Below are 27,954 nucleotides of genomic sequence, written 5' to 3' on the forward strand. Positions count from 1 at the left end.
TCAGATGGCCTAATCTAGCTATAACCGTAGCACTGATAGCCTCTAATCAGACTTATCAGAGCGGTGGAAGCACATGGAAATTGGTTGTCGAGGGATCTCACCTTCGCAACCGCAACCTTGCTGACCGCACAACAATTTTAAGTCTCTTCAGCAGCCTACTGACATGACTGATGAACAGAGCTCATCTGATATAGGATGGTAAAGACGGGTACAGACCAGTTTAAGAGGGGAGAAAATGTGTTTATTATGGATGGTGGTCTACTGTAAATAGTAAATGTTTGAGCTACCTATGCAAAAATGGGCAGACGGATGCTTTATATAAATAATGTACATTATTAAACATCAATAATCAAGCCTAGAGTTACTATACTTGTATTTTAAAGCTTCAAATCACAGAAGTCTTAAGAGCTCAAAGGGACCACTAAAGAAACTAAAGCTGCAAAAAGCTTCAGCTCAACACAACAAATGAGACTGCGCTCCACCTCTGTGTGGAGAGGAGGCCAGAGTTGTGACATCTGCCTCAGACGTCTCCTCCTTGGTCTTATTGCTTTAAGTATTTTTCGCTTTGTATGAAGATAAGGGAGGAGTGGGCCTTAAAATGAACAGTGTCTTTTTCACTGTTTGTTCAATGTTTTAACTTCCCACTGGGGATGTAGAATATATCTATCTGTCTGTCTTGTTGTTCTGCCTTTGTGAACAGATTTTATTGAAATAAAAAAAGATTTTTGGTAGATATTAGGGATGTAAAATATTGAATCGTTTGGTTCAGCTTCCAATGTCCTAGTGTGAATTCTGGAGGAGAGGCAGCAGGATGAGGAAGCACCGCCGCCTTCAAATCGGTGTTGTGTCGACATTTCGGTTTTGGCGTGAAGTTTAATAACAAGGAAGAGAAAAATGGTAAATGAGAACATCACTGTCTGCAAACATTGTTTTACACATGTCGCCTACTTTAACACTTGTGGAGTTAAGTTAAGTTTACAGCAACAAACTGTATCAGGTTGTAACATTAGTAAAATGAAAATAGTGATTTCCACACACAGACACCTTCCGATACCTGCGCGATGGAGACAGAGTCACAGTGATGGAGCAAAGACGAAGCAGAGATTAAAATAAAAAAGCGCACACACAATGAAATGTCAAGGCTTTACGGTGAGAGATGGTGAAAATATATATACATATAATTTAAAATCTGTTAATGTCTCTACAGCAGGTCTACATTACACTACTTAAATTCTTCCTTCTGTCACTGAGAAGATATAACACACATCAGGACTGTTTATAAATGGAAAAGTTGTTTTGCTTAAAAGTAAAATAAAGAAATAGATTTAACCCCTTGCTGTTCCTGACGAATTTGAATAAAACTCCAAACAACGGTATACAAAAAAAACAGTCCGTATTGAAGTGTGGACTGACCGTATTGTTGCATCCCTAGCAGACAACAGTTTGCAGTAAAATAGGTCTTAGCTGAACTGTGGCGTTTGTATTCTGGCCAACAACACGTCAAAGTGTTTGGATGCCTGAGGACAGATAGTTGAGAGTTTTCAGCCTCTTAAACCGTAAAACCTTGTCATAAGTTCACTTCTAAAGAAACAAGCCCAACCCTGTGTCAGACTGAGTCCACACAACCTCCGATGTGTGCCCTCCCTCCATATCTTTTATTGCCACTGGGAGACTAAAAAGCACATATAGAACACTGCGTATACTATTCCAGGCCATACATATGCTTCACAGAGTAACGTTAGCGTAGCACTAACTCTGTAATACATGGGCATAACCTGCAAACACTGACATACATTCAAGTCCTGTCTACAAAAAGATCAGGCAAGTAAAACTGTAATCAGCTCCTTCCAGCAGAGCCGAGCGGACACTATTTAACCCGCGGTAGACAAACAGCTTGTCACAGCACGCAGCATCTGTCATTCCCTTTAACAGGGCTTCACTCCTGGCATCCTTTGTTAAATTAAACCAAAGCTGCTCCTGTAAGGAGGACCAGGCTTGGGATGTGGGTAGTTTTGGTGAAATGATTGTTTTATAACTCCAGTACACAGTTATGTGTTGATAAGGCCTTGTACGTTACTGTAGAGCTCAAAAGAAATCCTCCATGTTTCTTTTTATTGTATTAACAAGTTTTTTGACCCCATTCAGCAAGCACTGGGTGTTACTTTTGGAGCTAAAGTGAAACCACAAAGACTGAAAGTAAATCATTCTTGCAATAGATGAAAAACACAGAGACTAGACTTTAAACAAGGACAGAATGTGTGGCTGCAGTGAATTCAGGTGAGAGGTTGGAGGAAATCAGGAGCATTGATGAGTGAAGGTGAACAAGACTGAGCGGAAGAAGACTGGGCAAAACTTTACAACATCATTTGTGTTTGCATTCAGATCAACCACCGGCCTTAAAAAGGACTTTTACTGAAGAGGACAGGGAAGCTTTTTCAGGGGACACGGCTTCTGCTTTGAGATGTCTCAGTAGGACCATTGTGGCAGCACCCAGGAGGCATATTCTCCTCCACCACTCTTTCATAGGGCGGATGTCATACTAGCATACATGCAAACAGACCCGTTTTATCAAACCAGTATGAACTGCAACTCTGTGGCGATGTACAATAAAGTGACAAAGTCAATACTAAAGGCAAGGTTGGTCATTTTCCTCCCCGACTTCAGAAAATCAATGTCTTCATGTTTCAGAAGGGATTCTATTAGCTGGGCACAAAGCCTGGAAGTTACAATTACCAGTGTCCTTTTGTCTTTTACATGAGATAGAATTAGAAGTGGTAATCAACACTGATGAGGATGGCGCTCTTAAAACAGCTGCTGCAGGGGGGAGAGTCGGCATGAAGCCAGAATTAGAGCTGACGGCTAACTCCAGCTTTAAATCAGGACAGATGACAGATGAGGCTCTTAAAAACATTTAGACTCGTGTCACAGTTTGGCTCCATTATCTGCTTTATGTTTGTAAAGGGGAAAAAGCATTGTTACCATGGACGTCTGTTATTAATTATTGATCGACGCAGACACAAATATAATTTACTAAAAAGCAGTTTATGACGTACAAACGACCACATCCAGGTCATAAAATGTTGTCAGCTGTAAAACGTAGGGATTGGCAAACGAGTGCAAGAGCCAAAGAGCGTGCATCGGTGTTTTCATGAAAAAATTAAACAGAATCTTTTTCATAATTTGTGTTCAGTCTCATTGTGTAAAATAAATCTTCAGAGAATCGTACCGTGAGTTGAGTGAATCTTTACACCTCACGTTTGTGTCGCTCAAAATATTTATTGCAGCAAAACGTCGTTTGTGTTTGGCGTCTGAGCTCCGACCCAATCGTTCCTCCCAGTTTTAACTCACATACAGAAATTTCGAGGAGTGATGGGATGACATTGTAAAGTCCCCCTCAGTCGGGTGGATGCTGGGTGGGCGGTGAGGCTGAGCGAGGGAGAAGTCGTGGTGCAGGTCAGTGCTGGAAGCCAAAGAGCACTGAGACTGTAAAAGGCGGCTGACTGGAAGGAAGGAGGTGTCTTCAGGTGATTGTTGAGGATGAAGCATCTCAAGTGTGAAATCAGTGTCGCTCGAGTTTACTGCCTGAACTAACTTGCAAATGTTGCCTCACTTCTAAGTCAATCACATGATAATGAATCCTGAAAATGTACATGAATGAATAACGTTTTTATTTACCGCAATCTGTGCTCCGGTTCACCTTTTATTGAGCCTTTATCTCCTTCTCAGCAATGTCCCACATTATCACAGTCTTCTTCTTCTTTGCAACACTAACGACGTTCGTGTTAACCTCGCTCATGTCCTCAGTCCCCCCATGAGGAGCAAGGAAGTAGTAATGTGCCGAGCTGCTTTAATCAAAATATGGATATTTGGCGTGAGAGATTCAATAATTGTCTCACACGAGGTCAGGAGGACATTTTTTGCCTCATCTGTCATTTGTCCCCTTCCTAAAAGCTAGTGACGTCTTAAAGCCGCCTGTCACAGTGTGCTGTTTGAGAGCTCCCTGTATAGTAAGCAAAGAAGTGTCTCTTATTCAAAGACAAAGAGAGAAGCCAGGTGGGGAGAACTGTTTCATCGTGAATCAGACTGAAAGAACAGGAACGCAGCTTTGGGAGTGACCCTTCTATTTCAAGTCGAGTCTTTTCGTAATGCTGCGAGACTCCAAGGGTCATTTCGTGTGAATACCCGACCTATCAAGAGCTGCACAGCACGCTCGCTATGTTGCACCATACTTAGGAGGTAATTTTCAAAATGTGAGTCTTCACAAAGGCTGTGCGATTTCCAGGAACTCATCACCCAGGCTGAAGAAATCTCATTCTGCTCTCCTCAGAGGAAACCTTTCATCACATCCCCTCCCTACAGAAAAAAAAGGTCGACCCCTGTCTATGTTACGTCATGCTGTCTGTGGCAGGCCTGCGCTTGCTGTGTGTGCGTATGGTGTGTTCCTGTCAGCGTTTCTGGAGTCATTTAGCCAAGCATTCCTCAATCTCAGTCTCTCTCTCTAAAACAGCAAAGTTTTACACATGGACTCATTGTGACGTGACTCCCACCAAACACACTGCTCAGCCAGTCTGTCATGATCCCATTTTTAATCCCCGTTATTAATACGTACAGTGCGTGTCGTCACCCTGACCAACTTGGCTCCTCACGTCGGCGCTTCTGTCTCGAGTGAGCATTTAACCTGTTCAGAAGTTGATTGGCCGAAGAAGAGGAACAGCAGGGAGAAGGCGCCGGCGGGATAACACCAGTGGAGAAAAGACGTTAAAAGATGAAGCGTGGTAAGAGAATGAAACGGACGCTGCACCGCAGTGAATTAATACAATCCTGTAAGTTAGAGTTTTAATTCCTCACTCGTTCAAATAATGTGACATATCGTCATGTGATCCTCTCGTAACTATAAATGATCCCAGAATTGCTAGATCATGATTTTATTGTTATCATCGGATGTCACGTCGTGTCATTTTCTTAACCTGAAATTCCCACCCCTACTTATCAAGTCATAGTAGATGTGGGTGGCTCCTTCATATGACGCAGCCTTAAAAAAAAAAAAAAAAAAACTTTTTCCCCAGTAAGCCTTTTTTCCTTCTCTTGATCCACAGAGAAACAGGAAAACACACACAGTGGTGTGGTGTACATGACAAGAGAGGAGGAAAGCAGGCCAAAGGGATGTCCCCACTGTGTGTCTCATACTATCATATGTCTGCAGACTTAATGGGTCTTACTGCTATCAGCACCATCACAGCTCAGCTTCCTGTCGGAGGGAGGCACGCACAAGCTGTCCGCTCCGGCCGAGCAGAAGTGACCAAAAGCAAGAAAGAAACTAAACTCACTGCTGAGTTTGAAAGATGGAAGTTTGTTTGTTTGTTTGTTGTTGTTGTTTTTTTTTTTTTTGGGGGGGGGGGGGGGGGGGGTCTGTGACTTTTTGACCGACCCTTCACTCCATATCCGACCACCAACAGTCATAAGGGTTAACAGACGCCTCGGAGCAGAGCCCGGAGGAAATCAGACGCAACTTAATCTGGATCCCCCTGCCACTTAAGGGTATCGAACGACAGAGGCCCCACGTCCACAGCTGTCCTCACACCTGCTGCCATATGCTTGCAAGCAACACCCAGTCAACTGGAGAATATGAAGAGTTCAGCTGAATTACAACCTTTAAGCACAGGGAAAACCATTCATATGTTTACATTCCTCACTGGCATATTCTCGACTGTTTGGTTGGGCTTTTTTTCTCCACCACTCGTTTTCCGTGTCCACATTATGAATCACGCATTTCCTTGTGTAAAACTGCTGTGACAAAAAAAAAAAGTGAAGTGAAACCTTCCTCACACCCTGACCTGATAAAGACACACCGAGAGGTGCAGCTCATAGGCACATGTCGAACATTAAGAGGTTAATAAAAGAGGATTTCTTATTAAATCTGAAGTAACTCCTTCACTACAGCAAACATGATATATACGTCTTTGCACGGCTAAGAACTGGAGGGGGGGGGGGTTTCCAGCCGACTATTCACACTTGCTACTTCAGTTTCAGGACTTGGTGTTCCTCTTTTCTTTGTCCGACTCTGCATCGTGTCTCCATGAGAAGTAGGGCTGTTTCCCTTCATCGACTACATTACTTTTACAACAACTTACCCTACATTATTTTGCAGTCTGTTGCATCAAGGCCTTCAGATATGAGAGAAATATGTGACGTGCGATAACATCGTTCAGCGTTCATTGGAATTGAAAGAACTCAACAAAAATGTAAGGCTGCACATTGCTTTGACCAAGTGGCTCTATCCACTGTTCTTCATTTTGAACACAACCGATGTGTTTGAAACATGTCCCTCCCTCCTGAATCCAAAATAAATCCACAAAGCTTTGTTCACCATTAAATTGGCTCTAAGTCACCTGAGGGAGGCTAATAGCTAGCTTGAGCTTCATCTGACCGGTCAAAGTCCAAATGGAGTGAGAGCAGGGCCGCTGGACGGAGGCCTCCATCCACCACTTTAAATGGATGCACGCCGAGTGAGAAAGCACTGGCTGTAACCATTGAATAAAACACACCTTTTTTATTGCAATAAATGCTACATTTTGTGATGTGTTTGTTGCAAATGCTCACATCATGACAAAAGGAAATCGTGCAGCCCTAAGTGCGTCTATATGTATGACTCTTTAAAATGACACGTATTACAGAGGCCAAAAGTGTATTCACAACAACCATGGGATCTTTGTCACATGACCTGCCCCTGTGGCCCAACGTCCTGGCACCTTTCTTCCGTCAGCTTCCAGAATAAAGGCTGACGTGCCTCGAGAAATCCCACACACTGCATGAAAGTACTAAGTGCCTGATCCTTTCTGGACCTCTCACTACCTGCCAACGAGCCGAACATCACACTATGTTTCATTAATCTCAATGAATTTCTCTTCCTGGTTAAATACAAAAAAACATATATATTAATATTTGTATCTATGGATATAAACACGAGTAATTCTTTATACTGTTCCTTGTTTTCAAGTGTCAGCAGATGAGAATCGTGTGAATCCAGAAACTTCTTACTACTCCTTTTCAGACATTATGTATTATGTTGATTATTTGTTTATTATTATTTTGTTGTTGTCTTCATATGTTTGAAATAACACAATAAATAAATAAATTCCTTGTACAGTGTGTGTCCACATGTTTGCCCAATGAAACTATAATCAGATTTTCATGAAATGTTTACATGATTAAAGTTCCATACATGCTGTAGATGACATTATGTCCCAGCTTAAAATGTTAAAACTTTTAGACAGCGGCACTAAAGTAAACTTGTGGAGTTTTGTTTCATGATTATAAACATTCTGACTTCATCTCCCAGCAGTTAAAGATCAGTCTGTGTGACCTGCATCATCACTTCATGTCTGTGTCGTTTAATACTTTGCTGCCTCCACTGTAGGCGCAGAATCTCCCAAACAGCCTCTGTGCTGCTGGCTCATCACTGGATTCAGGCGCTGAACTAAAAGCCCTCACATCCCTCAGCAGCTGAGCTCAGCTGAGCTCTGCACAGCACAGCAAGTATCCATGACTTCTCCTGCTTGCTGTCAGAAACAAGCGTACGATGACGCTGCAGCCGCTTTGCTAGAAGGGAGAGGACTTACCACCAAGAGAACGTTTTAGACCACAGCTGAAATGAGTCTGTGATTAAACTGATGAAATGACATAAATCTGCAGCAGCTTGCTTGATGGATTCGTCTTTTGAAAAAGCTGTGCTAGTGAAACATTTCTAACCAATTTTTCTTCTCCAAGTGTAAAGTTTGTTAAACCAATGTCATCACAAATCCAACATTTTAAACTATTGCTTGACAACCAGTATCATGGTTAGACCTTGCTTTCAGCCTCCCTCATTGTTATCAGGAGAACAGCAGAGAATCAACAGTTGCATCGCTACATCATTGCAGCTTTACTAGCTAAGCTTAAGACTTCTTTCGGACATGTGATTAATGAATCCCCTCAGTGTGATGCATATAAATGTTCATGTACACTGCGCAGCCAGTGGCTGGTGGTATGAATATGATTGTCTGCGTTGTCAACTCGACTTCATTAATTTGATTTCAAACGTACAAAATAGGGTTAGGACTATTTCCTTTGCTTCTTTATCTACTTTAATTTGTGTTTGTAATGGGTTTAAAATCTATCAATACAGGAATTAATTGACTGAAATCTTCATCAGATGATGATGACAAGCGTTTCATTCATTTATTAGGATGTGGTAGTAACGCTTATTTTAAACACATTCTGTGCGTGTGAGCTTTTCTTTTTGTGTCACTGCTGTTTTAGGTTTGCCTCGAGCCTCTACATGATGTGTATTTAACCACCTCCCTTATAAATATGACTGCCGTTTTTTAACTCTATGTCGTTATGAAGTTTAAAATGGCAAACTTGTGTATACTTGTATCAGATATTTGTCCTTGAAAAAAAAAAGAGAGAGGATAAAAGAAGATTACAAGAGTGCTGCTTGAGGACCATGAACACACACACACACACACACACACACACACGTGGGTTAAACACTTCGGCTCTGCATCATACATCATACTGAGTTTGATCAAAACTAATCCCTGCATGCACTCTGCCCTTATCCACGTTCATAGAGATGAACCAAAGTGAACTGAACTAAGGGACTCCGACACACCAAGCTGTTTATACCCGTGTGCTGCTGATCATAGGAAGTATTAGTTTATTTGTTTTTTTAAAGAGCTGCCCTACAGAGAAGGTACACAATGGACTTCCATGCACATACTTCCTCCACACCTGGCAAGTGTCATCATAACCGGAACTATGACCACATCACTCCACATTTATAGCAGCTGTATGGACTAGTCAGACCTTTCACACAGCACAGGAAGTTGTCATATTAGTAACGCTACACAGTATTAACATCCTGATCCTTTTTTTCTATGAGGGGAATTGCATTGTTAAAGCAGGCTATAGATTCATCAACTGAAGTGGAGAATGCTCTGATGGCTATTGTTTTCCACTTCAGGGTAAGCCTATTAGTTTTTGGAAATAATAGAGGAGCTGGTCATAGCTTTCTGTCACATGGCTGTCACTTTTTTGGTGGAAGGTAACATTCCCTTTAATAGTACTTCTCCAAAGAAAGTTGGTTGTTTCTTATCCTCCAGGCTGCTTTTTTTTTGTCCTGGACAGTGAACTAACCTGCTGCATTAACATTCACAACATGTGGCTGCCTGCTCCACTGTTGAAACCCGTCCAAGTGTCAGACAAGGAGGGCTCCCTCCCTCCCAAATCTCCAGGGAGGCAACCAAAAGTTTACAACACACTCCTTATAACTAAACCGGGTAACAAAAACAACTCAAGTTAGAATTGTTACCTGTTGATTTTCAGAGCGAAAGCCCGTCGCTCTGAGCTGCTCATAGAAGCCATATGCGAGTCTGAAGTCCAGTCAGCCACGCGCTGGATTTGGTGTTTTTTTTTTTTCCCAGCGGTCTCGTGCCGCGTCTTCTTCCCCCCCTCGCTACAGCTCAACTGTCATATCCACACTCAAACCATCCTGCTTGTGGCGGCAGCGGCTTTACTGGGTGTAAACTTCCGCATTTGATTTGAGCCATCCCGTAGAGAGAGAGAGAGAGAGAGAGAGAGAGAGAGAGAGAGAGAGGGAGAGAGAGAGGGAGAAAGAGAGAGAGAGGGAGAGAGAGAGGCAGACACTGAAGGCACGAGGGTGGGAGGGGATGGTACGGGACAGGCGCTGGATGAGGCACGCGCGCTCCCTTGCTGTGGAGATAAGCTTTTTTTTTTTTTTTTTTAGCCTACTCAAAAAGCAGCATCAGTTTTTTTCCCAACTCTCTCTCTCTCTCTCTCTCTCTCTCTCTCATCATAAACTGGTCTGGAGCAGGCACACTCTATGTTGACTCAATTACACATTTGTTTATTTTATATAACCAGTAGGCCTCTGTTGTGTATTAGGTGTTTTATTGCATTGCCTAAACGCTGCAGTGATAAGTCTTTATCTGTATATAATTACTGAAATTTATACGGATGTTTCTTTATTACCAGCAAAAGCAAACAACAACAAACAAACAACAAGATCATTAGCAGGAAGACTGACAGTTTCTATTGTATTTGCTGTATTGCCTATAACAGGGTAGGTGACAGACAAAATGATCTATAGGAACATAATATGTTCATGTTTCAGAGAATTCAAACAGTTTTTACCTCATTTAGTCTCAAACCATGAGTGGAGACCAAAGTGTCTGTGAGGGGACATATTATGGAAAATCCACGTCTTTTTGATTATTTATTTGGGTAACCTGAGTGTCCATCGATTGATATACACCCATCCAGTCCCTTTGTTTACTGTGGTCTGCATTACAACAGAGAGAAACATGCTCTGTTTCAAATTTATTTAACTTGCAACATCACAAATTGGAATGTGGCAAAAAAAAAAAATGCTATCTCCCTTGACTCCAACCCCAGCCTAGAGCAAAACTTTTGCACAGGTCTGATGGGAAACCCTTAATGGGACTATTGCTTTAAATGTAAACACAGGCTTTTCCAATCTGTTCAAAAGACATACACATTAACTACTCAATAAAATTGTGGCAAGAGATTGCACACATTATTAATTCAATCTAACTTTGTTAAAAGTTGAGTTAATATAACACAAATCAGTTGCTAAAGAATTGAGAAGTTTCAAATAAAGCATACAAACAAATTAACCAAATTTAAACAAAAATAATAAGTAGATATCATATAAAGATCTGGCAGCAGAGACGCCACAAATATATCAAGCATTTGTCTTGATCTGGATAAAAGATGTCAGCCAGTCGAGGGATGATAGTGGCAATAATGATGCTACCCCTCAGATTTTTTTCGGGCGACCTTCGCTGAACCCACCTGCCTCTTACACCCACAATGGAGGGCTAGTGGGAAGGTCGGAGGTCACGGCGACTGTAAAGAACTCTGTTGTTACTTCAACTAATCACAGTTTAAAATAGATAGGCACAATAGGTAATAAAATAAATAAATGCATTCATTGCATTTTTCATATAATATCAGTGCAATGAAAAATACAACTTCTGTAACATAATTCTGTAGGCTACACACAACTGCCTAAAATATGTTTTAATGTGATATACAAAATAAGCAATACAAACTTATAAACGATTGAAATAAGTTAGTGTTATTTGTAAGGGCAATATCAACACGAATGCTGCTACTGTCAAATAAACAACAAATAAACTGTAAGGTGAGCCAAAGATTCCAGCTCAAAAGGTTTTGAGTAGTAAACAGACATAGCTTAGAGTTTGCTTTACACTATGTAAAGTATGCAATAAATGTAATTTCTTTGATTTCTTTTGAGTAACTGACACTTACCAAACATTAAAACATCTGAGACAATAGAGACAGATTGGCTTTGTCGCTGTCAATATCGGAACATATGGGTGTATATCAACAATTTTTGCAATAATACTGTAAATTTTGTTATTAAAAACACAGATGTAATAAAGGCAGATATTTTTCATTCTAATATTACATTTTATGTCCTAGAAGTGCACTATGTAGTATGGGGAAGATGATCTTCTTCATAAATTGATTGATTTTATGACTGAGCAAACAAAACAAACAAGTTGTCCACAACAAATTCTATGAAGAGATATCAGAGTGAGGGGGCTGCCCACAGAGCTCCTACTCCTCTTATTATAGCAAATTTTTGACTGCACGTAGAGAAGACATGGGCGCCTTATAACACGAGCCATCTGCATGGAAGTTAAATCTGACTCTAAGTTTCCAAACTGGGAAATTCAGGAGTGTCCCATACCTTACAAGTTAGCAAACTAGGACAAAGAGTAAAAAACAAAAGAAAAACAAAACAACAATATTAATCTAAAACTGTGTGGATATTAACAGATTACAGATGGTGTCTATTATCTTCTTTACTTTCTTTGTGAATACAGTTATTCTCATTAAAACAGGAGTCATATTGTTTGTTTGTTTACACATACTTTGCCATTAAGAATATTCAGTCTATGATTTGAATTTGAACACAGTGTTTCACACAACCTGATTCAGGTTTATGTCGCCCTCTTGTGGTCAATTCTTGTTACTTGTATCTGTAATGTATGACGTAAAAAGAAAGAAAAGAGGATTGTTTGTTTATTTTTCCAAAGAAGTTAAAACAATAATTCGGTTAACTGTTAATTAATTAATTTGTTGCTTTTTTAAAATTATAATATGACTTTCTATTGCGGCTTGGGATGAAAGCGGAACCTTTGTCATTGCTGGGGTGTTTAGCGGAACTTTTACATTATCGGACGCTGTCAAAACATTAATCTACAGCATTGCAGAGTTTGCAGAGATTTCTTGGCCATAACATCAATCACACATAGCTTCCGAGGATTAACTATCAGGTAATTATATTGTAAATAAAGAGAAGTAGGTTAGTTGTGTTGCCGTGTCGTTATGAGCTGATGTTAGAAAATGAGGAAATGCTAACATGATGCTAACTGCTAGCTTTGCCCATTCAAAATTAATACCAACCATAAGCTAAGGCTTTACCTTTAAATCAGTTATAAATAAATAAAACATACTGCATTATCCCTGTCATCTGCAGAGTCATAAGTGAATGTGAATGACATGTGCACTTTCTGTGGTTGTTTCTTCTTCTTATGTAAACATGTATGTTTTCCTGCTGGATCAGATTCACACTTTAAACCAAAAGTGGACAAACTTTGTTCCTGGTATGGAAGGTGCTGTGATGATAGAGGAGGAAGATGATGATTGCCCAGAGCTGGTGCCCATCGACGCCCCACCTGGTCCCCCTGCAGAGCAGATACCTGTCACCATCATCACAGGCTACCTGGGTAAGAGACACTCAGGGCTTTAATCATATTGTAATTATGATCATAGTTTCATACTAAAACCCTGTTTCATCATTTGTAAAGGTGAAAGGTCAATGGCTAATGCTGTGATCAGTTTGCTCTCACACTTCTTCCTCCTTCTGTAGGCGCTGGAAAGACAACTCTCCTAAACTATATATTAACAGAACAACACAACAAGCGGATCGCCGTCATTCTTAACGAATTTGGAGAGGGTAACTTACACATTTTCATTTGAATAAATCAATTTAAGTACAAGAAATCACATCACTTTTGTTTGGACCAAACAAGGACTCGATGTGAGGTTTTGTAGTTTCCTTATTTTTCCACAAGAGAGCAGCATAGAGACATATTTGGCAGAGCGGCCCATGAATGTGTTGTTAATGTATCATTCATTGATTTTTTTTTAAGGCTACAAAACTAACATCTGCATCCATTCTTACATCATAATTACTTTAAATTAATGATTTATAATGCTACTCTACTATACAGCATTTCCTTTCTCTAATGCTTGGTTGATATGGTCTTTTACAGTCATATTAAACTGCTTTAATCTGTATCTAACAGCTTGTACAGCAAAATGTGTGATATGTTAAGTAGTAATTGCTGAGTCTTTATCTGCTAACTTTGTCATCAGTGCTGTTGTCCTTCTCCACCTGCAGGCAGCGCTCTTGAGAAGTCGCTCGCAGTGAGCCACGCAGGAGAGCTGTACGAGGAGTGGCTTGAACTTAGAAATGGCTGCCTCTGTTGCTCTGTAAAGTAGGTGGAAAAACTATCGGTCCATTTGGAAATGACGTAAATCACAGTTGCTTTAGGTCCTACAGTTTTAATTTTTAAAGTTACATCTTAGAAAAGGAAGCTTTTATTGTTATTCTATAATGTGCAATTAAAATACCCTTTACATCGACATGTGCACTACTTGTTAATAAAGACAAAAGGAGTTAGTCATTTCTTTCATCTTTACATCAAAGAGTTATAAAGTATGTTTGTTTAAAGGTAGAGAATAAAAGAGTCATACTTATTTTCATCATCTGTCATGTTTCAGGGACAATGGTCTTAAAGCCATTGAGAATCTGATGGCAAAGAAGGGAAAGTTTGACTACATCCTGTTAGAAACCACAGGACTTGCCGATCCAGGTACCAAGTTTCTGAACTTCTTATAACTTTTAATCTGAATTTCATTTACCTTCTTTAATTTGCACAGTCAGCAGCTGTTTCACTGTGTGTGTGTGTGTGTGTGTGTGTGTGTGTGTGTGTGTGTGTGCGTGTGTGTGTGTGTGTGTGCGTGTGTGTGTGTGTGTGTGTGTGTGTGTTGGGGGGAGACATGGATCTTTTAACACACACACACACACACACACACACACCGTATTCAACTCAGATTTTAAATAAGATACCAAATGTATTTCATCCTTTACAGTACGATTATCATCACTTACATTGTCTTTCCACAACAGCACTGTCACTAAGCTCAGCTGTCATTACATCTTTGCATAATTTACATATTGATTCCATGACGCCGTGATATTGGGGTCCCGGTCTGTGGATTCTCATCGCTGAAGCACAACGTAGAGGAACAGCAGGAGCTCCACTGAGACACTCTGCGATGCGTCCTTGAGCAAGACAAGACACTGCACCCCAAGACACTGCACTGCACCATCAGTGGCACATGAATGTGTACAAATTGGATTAGTTACTTCTGAGGCTTACTTTACATAGAAACCTCCACCATCAGTGTGTGTGAAAAGTAAAGAGGATTAGAAAATCACAAACTCAAACTCTAGTTAATTTACCATTCATGTGAACAGCTTGTTTTGGCAGGGTTGTATTGCGTGTAAGTAAATGAATGAGATTTTTGGATGGTCTGTTTTTAGGGCTGTGTTGTCTTTCAATGTTACCAACTAAACATCTCCAGCGCAGCATTGTGGGTAGCACTGGGTCTGCGACTTCTCTTTTAATGTGAAAGAAGTGAAACATTTTGTAACTCTTTGGGCCAGACTTGTGTTGTGACAGGAGCATCAGGGGAAACTATTTCCATCAGTGCATCCCCCGCCTAAAAAAAAAAGAACCCAGTTGTCCATTCATCTCTGAGCTTTGAATCCGGAAATCAATATCAGGCCATTAGAGGGCGAGCGCTGTGACAACGGGGATGTGTCGCTAAGTGACAGGTGTCAGGAGGTAACGCCACAGGCAGACACACACCACTTGACCTATCAGACAGAACCAACAGAGCACGCTCAGACCGGGGCTGTCCTCTCCGCCCTGACACGTCATTGGCTGAGACAGGCTCTTTATCGACTGAGACGGGTCTGTCATTGGCCCTGGCAGTGCTGTCAGTCATAACCGCTCCCCGGGGGGGAATCTCCTCATCCATTCAGGAGGAGGTTGGATGAGTTATATGAAACATGCCACTCAAAAACAGTGTTTTCATTACACGTCCATCAAATATTTACAATGCTTTCTTATTCTCGCTTGGCACTTTGACAAAAGTGCATTATGTGAACACGCCGAGGCTGGCATGGTGACATCGGGTCTTGTAATAACTGCCTGCACAGGAAAATAGAAACAAACCAAATATACCATCAAGAGATAAACAATTCATAGCTTCTCATATTGGTTTGATCTGCTCCACAGAACCCAGTCAGATCAAAACATCAGGCTGGGTTTCTGGAAACAACTCAAAACGGACCTTAAGCACAAAAAGTGAACGGATCATTGCTTAGAAAATACTTTTAAAAAATCCATTTATAATTAATAATATTTATTCTTAAAACTGTGTCACTCATCAGATCTTAATTCTGCTATAGAATAGTATTCTTCTTGTCTCTTGTTTATCATGGTAAATGAGACTTTTTATTATTGTCTATTAAACAGTTGTTAGCTATCCATGTATTTGTTTACAATTTTATAATAATAATAGTAAGTTGAGAAACTTAGCAATCAGGTAAAATAATCATTGGTTGCCTGCTTTCATTCATTATTATTTTAAATGGATTAATTATTCACTGACACATTACCCCATTGAATTCCCCATTCATGCTTAATTTATTCATTTTGTGCTTCTCTTTTATTAAGAATGTTGTATGAACACTTGTTTTTAAATATTGGTAAGTTTCTTAAAAATGAGAGAAAAAGATGGCGGCTATAAAGCTGTGATAAATTCTCCCCCTGACCTTCTTTACTAACGCCTCCGATTTTTACAGATGTATTTGAGTCCTCTACAATCTTCTCACCTCTTCGTTCCCTCTGACAGGAGCTGTGGCCTCCATGTTCTGGGTTGATGCGGAGCTCGGCAGTGACATCTATTTGGATGGTGAGTTATTTTTAATGACACAATTTGTTTCCTTTATTTTTTTTTTCTTCTATGTGACACAAAACGTCTCAAAGATCATGGGTCTCTCAGAGGATGAAAACACGGGAGGAAAAAATGAATTATAAAACTTAAGATGACTAAAACTTTCTGTTGACACTTTACCATCTGTGCACAAGGGGTGTTAGATAGCCTAGTGGTTATGTCGTACGCCCCTTGTAGGGAGGTTATAGTTCTTATTGAAGCGGCCGTGGGTTCCATTATCTACAGTCTTTCTTCAGCTTTAATATATAATAAAAACAAAACAAACTGGCTTTCACAAGTTTTGATGGAGTTTTTTGGAGCGTTGGCACTGTGCGTCTGTGTTTTAATATCAGTCACTCCTTTGATCAGAATTATGATCCCACATACAAGGAGTTTGTCTTTGTGTGTTTCCGTTTAAGAAGTTAACAGCTGTACGCCTACTGTCAAGGATTTCCATGAAACATAATGTAAGATATGTTAAATATCTGTCATGGATGAGCTGTGCACTCTGACAGGAATATGCAGGGTGATGGTCACTTAAAGCTGATGACAGTAAAAATGAAAGAGATCTCTGTGAGCTGAAGCTGCACCACACACAGAGCAGTCTCCAGACGGTTTTCTTCTCTCACTTACCCAAATGTTACCGGCCCTGTTTGTAGGTAAGACATCGTCTGCTGTTTTCTCTTTGACTGCTGTGTCTGTGTGAGGTCATGTTAAATACTCAGCTGCCCGCTCTGTTGTGACATGCCGGCAACAGTCCAAAAGTGTGCTGCAGTTATCTCAGAGAAAGTGGTGAAGACAAACAGACAAAACTAAACACCAAAAGGAGACGTGTACATGTTGCAGCACTTCAGTTTGTTCCCTGATAAATACTGTTTGTTCAACGCAGGCATCGTCACCGTCATCGACGCCAAGTATGGACTCCAGGTATGTGAAGAAGATGTGCTTGGGGCTTTTATTAGAAAGGCTCATGTTCATTTTATAAAGTTGTTGATTAATTATTACCAACATTTATCAAGATAGTTAGCTTCTAAAGCGTTTTAGGTGCTACAAGCTTTTCAAATGCTAACTGCTAATGCGAATTGATCATCATTGGTGAAAGAAGTGATCTTTAGTTTTCTGTTTGGGCTGTGGGACATTGGGATGGGTGATTTGTAACATTTTCTAATTTACGCTTCATCAACTTTTTTTTAATTTATCCATAACCAAGAGAAAAAGGTTTCATCATTGAAACATCATTCATTATAGAAAATATCTCTTGTTGCCCCAGCTGTATTTATTCACCTCTGAGCAGAAGCTTCATTTATTTATTTTTTCAAACATGTCAAACAGAGAAATGTTACAAACAAACAGATTAAAAGAAACCTTAAAAAGCACTGAACAGGATAATGCAAGGGGCAAAAGTCAAACACAATTTAATAAATCTATTATTAATGACCAACGAGCTTTGTATTTAGACATACAGATGAAGTTCATAAGATGAATAATATTTTGAAGAAAATATTAATCCTTGTCACAAATAATAAAGAGAATAACAATCTCCTGCCTATTTATTTATGTATATATATATCTAATATATAAATTCTGAACTTGTATATTTGCCTTCAAAATATAAACAAACACATTACTTAAATATTCATCGTATGAATATTTATTCTTATAGATAATAAAAAAACATCTTATTTATTTATAATTATTCTAATTGAATAGATACATTTGTTACTAATATATATATATATATTAATGGTATTTAATCAGGTATATCATTTGTTTACTTTTAATTCTGGTAAATGTATCCGAGTACTTAGTTATTCATCTAGATAAAAACAGCCATGAAAGGCGTTCAGCTTGCAGAGCTGGGTGTAAACCTCCCAGGGTGCTGCTTCACACGCACGTCCTGCTCTACCTGTGTTATTTAAAAAAGAACAGGACAAGTGACACCCTCATCATGGGCTCTAATTTGAAGGTGTCATGCTCAGTGAGGTGACACATTTCATGGCAGCGCTGCTGCTCTGGTTTCTCATTGAAGAGAGAGAGAGAAGTAATGAAAGGAGGAGGGAGATGATGACTGATAGTCCTATTAAAATGGTCACATGTCTGATATCAATTACTCCTTCACTGTCTCATCCACTCATCTGCCTTTCGCCAGACAGACTGAAATATCCATCTGTCTGAGGGGTTTCACGTGAGCTTGAGCTTTTTGCCTCACACCTTCTGAAAGGCCTTTGTCTCCTGATACAGACGTATTATAATAAGAAAAAGCAATTGGGCATTCTATTAAAAAAGGTCTTTTCTTTTTGTCCTTCCTCCTTAAGGAATGAAGACATGATGACACGGGCAGTGACAGATCTATGTCAGATTGACACTCAGGGGCTCAGGGGTCAGGATTCAGATTAACACCTCCTGCTCTCTCTGTTGTTACATATTTAACTGTTTATGGAAAATGCCGTGTCTCCCCCGTGCGAGCACTAAACACATGCAGAAGATGAAAAGTGAGCTCCTGTGGGTTTATATGTCAAAGAAAGTCACTAAGCGGACGGTAGTTTTTATCTAAATGAAACCAATAAGTCTCTCACATTTGAGGCTGGCCTTTGCAAACATTGTTGGAACATTTTTATTTTTTTAAAAGAGGAATGTTGAAAACCTCAGGTCTGGGTATGTCAGAATGGTAATGTGATTTTACACTGAAGAATCCCTGTGTATTCCTCTATTATTCTGTGTTTGCATGTCTACTTCTATGACCATACATACTGTATGGTATGATACGACAAAATAGAACAACACATGACACGAGCCAACACGATACGATACATGTTACGATCCCTTGGGGAAATTTCTCCTGGACATCAGTGCTGCACGCATTAAGCTACCTCTACGATGGAACCTACCACTACTTAACAATGACAGTATAGCAACAAACATCAATCCACATGTAAACAGAGAAGCACTTGTGTAAAAAAAAACAAAAAAAACCCCCTTCATTACAGATTACCCATCTTGTGAAAGAGCTGTTTTAAAAAAGACAAGAGAAATAGGAGATAAGAAAAGATGAGAAGACCATGACACTACTACACCATCCATGCAGACTTAAGAAACGTCATACACAGTTTTGATTGCAGTCGGCAAACTGAGTTTTTAAAATGGTTCATTTTGCATTGGGGGACTCGGTACTGATGTCTCTGCAGTCTGTACAAGACGAGCAAGCTTAGATTTGAACCATCCAGAGAGATTACTGTGCCATGCTGACTTCCTATACTTGAGGATATTCTCCAACTCAAAAAAAACACAGTCCTTGTCATTAACAAGAATACAAGTTATCTTTGTGAGTTTTTACAGCTGAACAGGTCTAGTAGTATACTAAGATAGCTATCGGTGCTAACCTGAATCATCACTTATGTTTCCTGCTTCCTGTAGCAACTGTCAGAGGAAAAAGCAGAAGGACTCACCAATGAAGCTGCCAGGTATTCACCTATTTATTTTCCTACAGAGCGAAAACTGCATTTTTGAACACCTTATGGGAAAGGGAAGTCTGGTTGTTTTTCCACTCTTTCTGCTCAGCTTCTTTATTTTCATCATAAAAAAAGTTAGTGGGTTTTTTTTTTGTTTTTTTTTTGCGAAACAAAATCTCCAAGTCACTGTTTCCCAAAATGCCAAACCACTTCTTTATTTCTAACAACCCAGTCAGTGTCCACCACAGCATGTCTCACAGCGTGCTGTGGACGGCGCTCTCTACCCCCCGTGTGTCTGACTCTTCCAGCAGCTGTGTGCTTGTGTTGTTGTTGAACAAACACACTGATGAAGAAAGAGCAGTTGCATTCTTGCTCTTTGTTTGTGTTTTCACCTCTAAACTAAACAGCGCTCATCTCCCATTTGAGCGTGGCATGTACCGCCCACTGCCACCCAGGAAAAACTCACAAGCACGCGCAGCTGTAAATGACAGCTTTACATACAAACAAGGCAATGACCAGCTTAGTGGTTGTTATTTTTTTGCACAACATCTTATGATTGTGTAATGATTGGTCTAGAAACCAGATGAACGGAATGTTTTATTTGATGTCTTTTTTAGACAGATTGCTGTCGCTGACCTGACCATCATCAACAAGACCGACCTGGTGACTGAGGAGGAACTCACACAAACCAGAGACGCAGTCAGGTTCGCTTTACAGACTTACAGACCTTTTGTCTCCCACCCTGAAGTCCCAAACTGTTTCTTTTATTTATACTAACATTCTCAATCTTGAGCTCCGTCTCTGTTCTTTTTCTCAGGATTAACCTCCCTCTTTCTCTTTCCCTTATAGATCCATAAACGGCCTTGTAAAGATTCTTGAAACCCAACGATCAAGGTAAGCTTTATTTATTTTTCATATATGTAGCTTTGATCCAGGTGATCTGTGCTTTGTTTGGTGAGCAGATGAGCTCCACATGCTGCTCCTGCTCAGATCTTCATATCAAAGATGAAGCGGTTCAGGCGTGACACTGCCCGACCCACACACATGGACGTACACAAACTGCTGAGTAAACACCCAGCCTTCAACGGTGTCCACTTACCCACAAGTCTTTGCTCTTTGACCTTTGGGCTCCAGCAACATGTTTGCATGTGTGTGAATGTGTGCCAAAATGTGTGTTTGTGCCCCCTCTGTCTCAGTGTGTTGTGTGTTATTGGACCCAGGTAGCATATGGCTAACACAAGCAGTGTGTTTCAAAGGTTTGGGTGTGTTTTGGATGCCCACAGAGCTCAGAGCAGGGTGAACAGATGAAAGAAACCGTGCAGTGAGGGGTTAATCGCAAAGACAACGCTGCAACTTTTAACTTGAGGCCGTTCATTCAGTCAACCTTGATGCTGGTTTGAAGCAGTTTGTGGCCACAGTTGCGATTTCTTAATCGATTTATGAGCTGAAAATATGTTATCGATTTTTGTTTTTAATCACAGTAAATAGAAAACAGTTTAACAGTGAGTTGTCTTCTTTCACAGGGTGGATCTTTCTCAAGTGCTGGATCTGCATTCCTTTGACAGTAAGGAAGGCGTGAAGTGAGTCGGTTTATCCCGTTACAGTTTCATGTACACAAAAACTAATTCACAACAGTATTCAGTGTAACTTTCAATGAACTGACTTAACATAAACCCACATTTAAGCTGCATACCCTTACTCGTGGTGGGTTCTTCTTTGATAAAAAAAGCTCATGTTCTGAGGAAGTGAGTTAAGTTTGTGATGTCACTATTTCTCAAGTACATACTCAAATCCTTAACGTAACTCTAAAATAGAAAAATACCTCTGTTGAAACAGACGAGGAACAAACAGATTTATAGCAACAGCAGTTTTCATTTCTTTTAACAAACATGTTCATTCAACCAAAGTAGTTGTCTGTGGTAACCATGGACACCAACAGAGTAGCACGAGTGCAGGAGAATGTTTGGGTTGCTTGGCAACAGTGCAGTTTTAGGTAAACTGCAGAACGAGTTGAGTTGTTGGAGTTAAAAATAACCTGTTGTTGATTTTTACTTTTTAGCTATTGACTATTTTCTGCTTTTTTAAACTTTCAGCTGTTTGCAAACAATAACACCTGAGAGGGAGTGTTTACAGTGTTGTACTTGCTGTGATGAACTTTGTGTCTAACACTGAGAGCAGTGCTGACATTCAGTAGATCCCTCCCTCTCGTGTGATATTTCTTAATCATGTTCTGTTTCAGAACAAAGATTGAGATCTCATTCGGACCGCGCTGCTGGCCTTTGTTGCTGGTGTGTCTGAACTGTGCACCCAGCGGTCTTTGATACTGTTGCTCACCATGTTCCTCTCTAATTAACAGACTCTTTTATTGAGCGCTCCCCTGTTACTCAGCAGGGTGGTCATCATATTGTATCCCCTGTAGAATGTCATTCTCATGAATAGAGTCAGTGTTCATCCTTTCATGTGAATGAAACTGGCCGCGGCGTTAAACCTCTCTTACATGCCCTCACTCAGTGTCTCTGAGACCAGCTGCAGAGGATTAGAGCTGTGTGTGTCCTCCGGCTCCCGAGGAGTCCCCCTTGTCCCAACAGATAGCTCCTTTCCCCCTGCCTTTGAGAGCGCGGGCCCCTCCTCCTCCTCCATCCCACGCGGGCTGTTTGAAGCGGCCCCCCGCCGCTCCGCCTGTGTGGTACTAACAGCACGCAGGGCTCAAGCCGCTGGACACAACATTTAGCCTCCTTGTGAGGTCAGGGAGGAGGGGGAGGATGAGGAGGTCTGATGGGGAGAACAAGGGCTGTAGTTTGTTTGGGGGTGGTTGTGGCTGTTTTGTAGGGTTTAATTGCCATTTCTAAAGTTTTCACAAGTCCATTCAGAGCTGTGTCATTAAGCACCAATACAGCATGAGGTGTACTTTACAATGACATAAAACACAAAGACAGAAACGGTAAAGACTCTCTTTAAGCAGAGAAGAGAAGGGAAAACAACCATTCTTGACACTTGTTGCTTCAGAGTCATTTTATTGAACTTTAATTTAACAAAGGAAGCCTCGTTCGTATTCAGAATATGCTCTTCATGTCCTGAAAGCAATTCAAACAAAAAAAACACAAAACTAAGAGAAATGCAAGAATACAACTGTGTGATTTCTTATACAGTCATGTCAAAGATTTCATCCCACAAAGAGCTAAGAACGATCTGAGCTCCTGATATAAACCCACATGTATGTACAGTACGTGTGAAACTTCATCATTGTTCGTATGAATCCTGTTGGTCTGCTGGATCGTTCAAAATGCAACGAGAAGATAAAAGGCACATTTCTTTATAGAGCACAAATCACACACAGAGCAACTCAAAGTGCTTTACACTGCGAACAAGCAGATTATTGAGCAACCACAAGACATTAAGATACTATATATATACCTGTGTGTGTGTGTATCTATCTATCTATCTATCTATCTATCTATATATATATATATATATATGAAAATCAATTAAACATAAATGCAAAAAAGGAAGTCATTAATGTTCCCATATTTCCAATGCCGTCAAGATTACAAGCATTGTAAAACAAGCAAAAGCCACAATAATGAGCACTTGAGATCAATTACTGAAACCACTGAGATCGATTCAGATACCCACAATTCAAAGTGGCTGAGATTGTGCAGCAGAAATACTGTTAATATACCCACACTTGTGGGTAGTTAAAACAATTCAAACAATACTTTAATGAGAAATAGCTGTCAGTATCAGAAGAACAGGGGCATGGTTTCTTCTGCTTGATGAAATCAGTGCAGTTCATTCAAAGCATGAAGCACTGGTTTGTCCATCGTGGAAAAATAAGGTTACATTAGCACAGATCGCTTTCAAGATCATTTTACTCTATGAAAGACAATTTCAAAATCATTAAACCAGCTTCAGGAAGTCAACATCATGTCCTCTGAGCTATTCTAATGCTGACTGATTTCTCTCCTCTGAAAGTCTAACAGAGAAGCTCCGACTCGTGAAATCTACGAGACCACATCTTGATAAGGTAATTGTTTTTATGCTCCTTTGTTCCTCTTTATTTTTTCCCCTCTTCCCTGCCGATACCTGCCCTGCATGCCTCTCTCATAGCTCCCCCTGTTTAGTTTGCTAATTTATTTCAACACATCATTTCCTCCAGGATACAGAGGGGATGCATTTTAGCTCAGGGCTAACTTTGTGACTCTGCATTCCCCCAGGCTGCGACACCGTAGTGAAAACTCCCTCCCTGCTTTTCGGGGTTTTGTGTGTGGCGATCGACTTGATGCTTTTGATGTTTTCCTTGTTGCACTACAAATAAAACCCAGACTTAGTGATACAACGCAGCTTTAAACCTTCTGCAGACTGGGTAAACTGGGCACACTGGGTTGCATCTCGTGGCTTTATTCGTGTTTTGAACTGAATCCAGATGCCAGAAAATGAATAAAATATAAAGACAAGAGATCAGCCTTTTTAAACTTTGAGATTTAAACTTTGATGTTTCAATACCATGTCCACAAACATAGAAGCCCTACACTCCCAGTATGACACATCTTGTTTTAATCAGAATCAGAAATACTGTATTAATCCCAGGGGGGAAATGCTGTTGCTCTAAAACACAGTACAGAAGTATAGAAATAATTTCGAGAATAGAATAGAGATACTAAATAAGCAGTAAGTACCATGTAGAACTGGAATAATAAGCAAAATCACAAAAATGGCAAACTCCTGCACCCTATCTTAGGTATCCAAATACATTGGCAACGTTTTGGTATTTGTGCAATTTAGATCCTGCTTCCTTCACTGTCCACTCGTCAGTATGTGTCAGCCTGTGATCTTGAATTGACCGCAGCTCTCTCTCTCTCTCTCTCTCTCTCTCTTTTGCTTACAGCAGCTTTGGGTTAAAACATATAACTGGAGATGTGTGGCTTTTTGGAGCTACAGTACAGTGCTGGTTAATACTGGTGTTCAGTAAGATAACTGAGATTGATTGGTTTTTGATCGTGTGGTTTGGGAAAGTATCAACAATTTTGACACCCTTAACAAAGACCATGTTTCTCTTTTAGCACCGTGAATTGGAAGCCGCATGAGTAACCATTTCATATAAAAGTGTTTTTCCTTTATCCAAACATCAGTGTAGTCTATCTATCACATTATTAAGTAAGTAGTAATACTAGGATTTCCCTGATCCTGTTTCTCTCCATGGTTTCATCTTTCAGATCAAAAGACTCGTCTTGTGTTCTGTCCTGCTTTATACCCATGAACTTTTATCACAGGATGGGAAAGAGATGTGGGTTGTTTGTGTGTGTAAATAACGCCATTGTTGTCTGTTTTCTCCAGGTTCGCTTTCCCGCATGAAGCTCAGCCGTCCCTCTAACCCTCCCCCCTCTCCCCCCCTCTCCCCTCCTCTTCCCCGTGTTGCTCTTTTCATGTAAATGAGAATGCTGTTTTTCTGTTGTTATACCAAATGACAAGGAAGTGTGTAACCTTAACACTTCAACACAAAACCCTCCAAATATCTACAAAGTGCCCCTTTTAAATGCTGTAAGGAAGTATGGAGAGGTGGGAGTGTGTGAGAGGGGAGAGGAGTGGGAGAAAGAGGATGAAGGGGGGGTTGAGTCAGATAAAGAGGGGAGCTGTTACTTGGTTTCAGGTGCCGAGTGGAGTTGTGGTTTTTGACACAGTCATTGACAAAGTCATCAGCCGAGGCGTAAAAGCACTTCTTTTGTTTAACATTCCCGACGACTCTCTGGTTTCAGGGAACTTTAATGTGAACATGTTTTTAAAGAGCACGTAATCAGGGGACTAGAGGACTTAATAACACACTGAACATGTAAATCTCATGTTACTGACAGAGTGAGCATGGAATTAAACAAAATACTTTCTTAAATACAAACTAACCTACAAGACTTTAATCTCCACTTTACTCATTCTTTATTTGAAATGCTGTCCAACAAAATGTTTGATCATTTTCTTGATGTCTATACAGTACTTAACATTAACTCCTTCTGGGTAGCGATGACCTAGCGGTGATGACGTGTGCCCCTTGAACGGAGGCCATTGTCACTGCAGTGGCCATGGGTTTATATCCGACCTAATTTTACTTAATAAAAAATCTTTTGTTTCCCTTCTGCATAGAATCACTTTTACTTTGGTACCACAGCGTCCGTAAAAAGTCTTAAATCACGTTTTTAAAAATTCTTTAAATGTTTTTTTTTTTTATTTGTGAATATATATTTTATATTAAATGGCACTTTGAGTCATGTCTGAATACTCCACACTTCACAACAGTAGCGTTAAATGTTACTATTATTAATGTGACAGTTACCTGACAGTTTTTGGCAACATATAACAAGCACATTGATAAACTGTGAACTGAAGAGAGAAGGAGTGTTTTAGCAAACCTGATGTATGTATTTTCTTAAATGTGTATCATCTTTATTTCTGTGAAAATGATGTAAAGATACTGAATTTAAAACCACTAAATGTATGTAATGTTCTTTTTGTTGATCAATGTTTCATCTGTCATCCTCAGAGTATTTTAACTGTGACGTTTGAGGTTACGGGAGACCTTCCAGAGGATGCCTTAAACGTCTTCATCCAGGTACACACGTCATGCGTCATTCAGACCATACAGAGTGCCTCACTATTTAGCTCTAACAAAACACAGTCCCTTGTAAAGTAAACCCTCATTTTCCTCTGTTTCAGGATCTGCTTTGGGAGAAAATGTTCAAGAACAAAGAAGGGCAACCCATGACTGTCATTCGCTTGAAGGTACAGTACAACAGCACAATAGTCCCCTGAGTGGAAGCAGCGATCAATAACCGCGGCTTTTATTATCCGTATAAATCAGTTTCTAAAGGTTTCATTCAGTGTGGGTTAATGTGTGACCGTGACTCGTGACTTGTGTGTTTTCAGGGTATAGTGTCACTTGCAGGTAAAGGCCACCAAGTGATGCTGCAGGGGGTCCACGAGCTGTATGACCTGAATGAGACTCCACAGCTTTGGGAGGAGAACCCGCGGACCAACCGCCTGGTCTTTATAGGTGAGGACACAAACACGCACAATTCTTTCTTTAAAGTGCTTTATTTGGTACCATTTTGATTTTCTGTTTGTTTGAATTATTTGCTCACTGCAAAGGTCCAGAGATAAAACAAATAAAGAATAAAGTTTCCAATAACAGGAGTCGTACATATTTCAGTTTCATTTAACATTCTCTGGAAAATAAGATTTAAACACAACCAGCTAGACAGAATGAAGCCATGACATTAGTTTGTCTCTTCTTCATCTTGCTTTTTGATTAGTTTCTTTAAGTGAGATTTTTTGTTAATGTTTAGAAGTGAAGGGGTTACAGATTTTGAAATAGTTCCCTAACTTCTCAGTGTGTTGAAATAAGCATGTTTTGGGGTGTTTGAGCCCACCGCTCTTGCCTTGAGAATCACTGTTCACTACATCCGTACAGTGACATACACACGTCATGTCTGTTTCCCGTGTTGAGTGTGTGTGTGTGTGTGTGTGTGTGTGTGTCGCCGCGCTGTGTTAATCTTCACTACGGACTCTCCTCTTTTCTGAAGGAAGAAACTTGGACAAGGAGATTCTGAGGGAACAGTTCATCTCTGCAGTGGTGCAAGGAACAGCTACAAATTAGCGACAAGCTCATCTCCTCTCTTCGCTCAATACATAAAAACTTTAGTTCCCAGAGCAAAACGTGGCTTGTTGCCATCCATAAATCAAGGACTGTTCATCCTTCAAGAACATGAGGTACATCAGGGGAGGGTTCAGGCAACGAGGCGATCTGTACAGTGGTTTCAGATTGTGTTATTCCAACACTACCTGCTGTAAAAGTTGCTTTCTATTGAAAAGTTAGAAAATAAAAACACTTAGCCTGAACATGATTTCAAAAGTGTGTGCAAAGAGAAAAACCCACAAAGTCCCACAAATGTAATCAATGCATTGTTGTTTTCATAAAGAAAACTTTGTAAAAACCTGCATTATTTTAACATTGGGAACTCCAGTAGGGTCAAAGTTTCAAAAACACACACACACACACCTACACACACACACACACACACACACACACACACACACACACACAGTGTTGTGTTGTTCGACACTGGACATTGCAAATGAAGCTGCTTATGTTCTCTGGCTTTTTGACACCCTGCATTTTTTAAAATTCTAAATAAAGTTGTTTTTCTCTGAACATATTTGACTGCTCTGATACTCTTTAACAAAACGGTTATTCTGACAGTTTTGTACAAATTGACCTGCTCCTGCTGAAAAGTATCAACAGCGACAATGAGCGTTTTGTGTTGAAGTGCTA

General features: G+C 40.2%; 2 protein-coding genes across 4 annotated transcripts in view; one reads left to right on the top strand and one right to left on the bottom strand.

The window, feature by feature from the left end:
* dock8 (dedicator of cytokinesis 8) overlaps positions 1–9,764 on the bottom strand; it is a 64,470-nt gene extending 54,706 nt beyond the window's left edge. The window contains exon 1 of the mRNA XM_079359281.1: positions 9,353–9,764. Within this exon, the coding sequence (XP_079215407.1) occupies positions 9,353–9,405 (53 nt within the window). The 5' untranslated portion in view covers positions 9,406–9,764. The remainder of the gene's footprint in view (positions 1–9,352) is intronic.
* A 2,422-nt stretch (positions 9,765–12,186) lies between these two features.
* cbwd (COBW domain containing) lies at positions 12,187–27,838 on the top strand. 3 transcript variants are annotated; one of them, XM_079361797.1, is made up of 16 exons: positions 12,187–12,389; positions 12,729–12,842; positions 12,986–13,072; positions 13,520–13,616; positions 13,903–13,994; positions 16,108–16,167; positions 17,078–17,115; positions 19,603–19,649; positions 20,255–20,341; positions 20,487–20,531; positions 21,161–21,217; positions 23,610–23,661; positions 26,167–26,235; positions 26,340–26,405; positions 26,550–26,676; positions 27,206–27,838. In XM_079361797.1, the coding sequence occupies exons 2-16, from the start codon at positions 12,737–12,739 to the stop codon at positions 27,277–27,279; spliced, it is 1,104 nt and encodes a 367-aa protein (XP_079217923.1). In that variant the 5' UTR covers positions 12,187–12,389; positions 12,729–12,736; the 3' UTR covers positions 27,280–27,838. The 3 variants fall into 3 exon arrangements, with proteins under 3 accessions (XP_079217923.1, XP_079217922.1, XP_079217921.1); XM_079361796.1 differs by having other exon boundaries at positions 12,189–12,388; positions 12,674–12,842; XM_079361795.1 differs by having other exon boundaries at positions 12,191–12,389; positions 12,680–12,842.
* The last annotated feature ends 116 nt before the right edge of the window (positions 27,839–27,954 follow it).

Source organism: Symphodus melops (genome assembly GCF_947650265.1).
Source record: "Symphodus melops genome assembly, chromosome: 1".
Taxonomy (NCBI): Eukaryota; Metazoa; Chordata; class Actinopteri; order Labriformes; family Labridae; genus Symphodus; species Symphodus melops.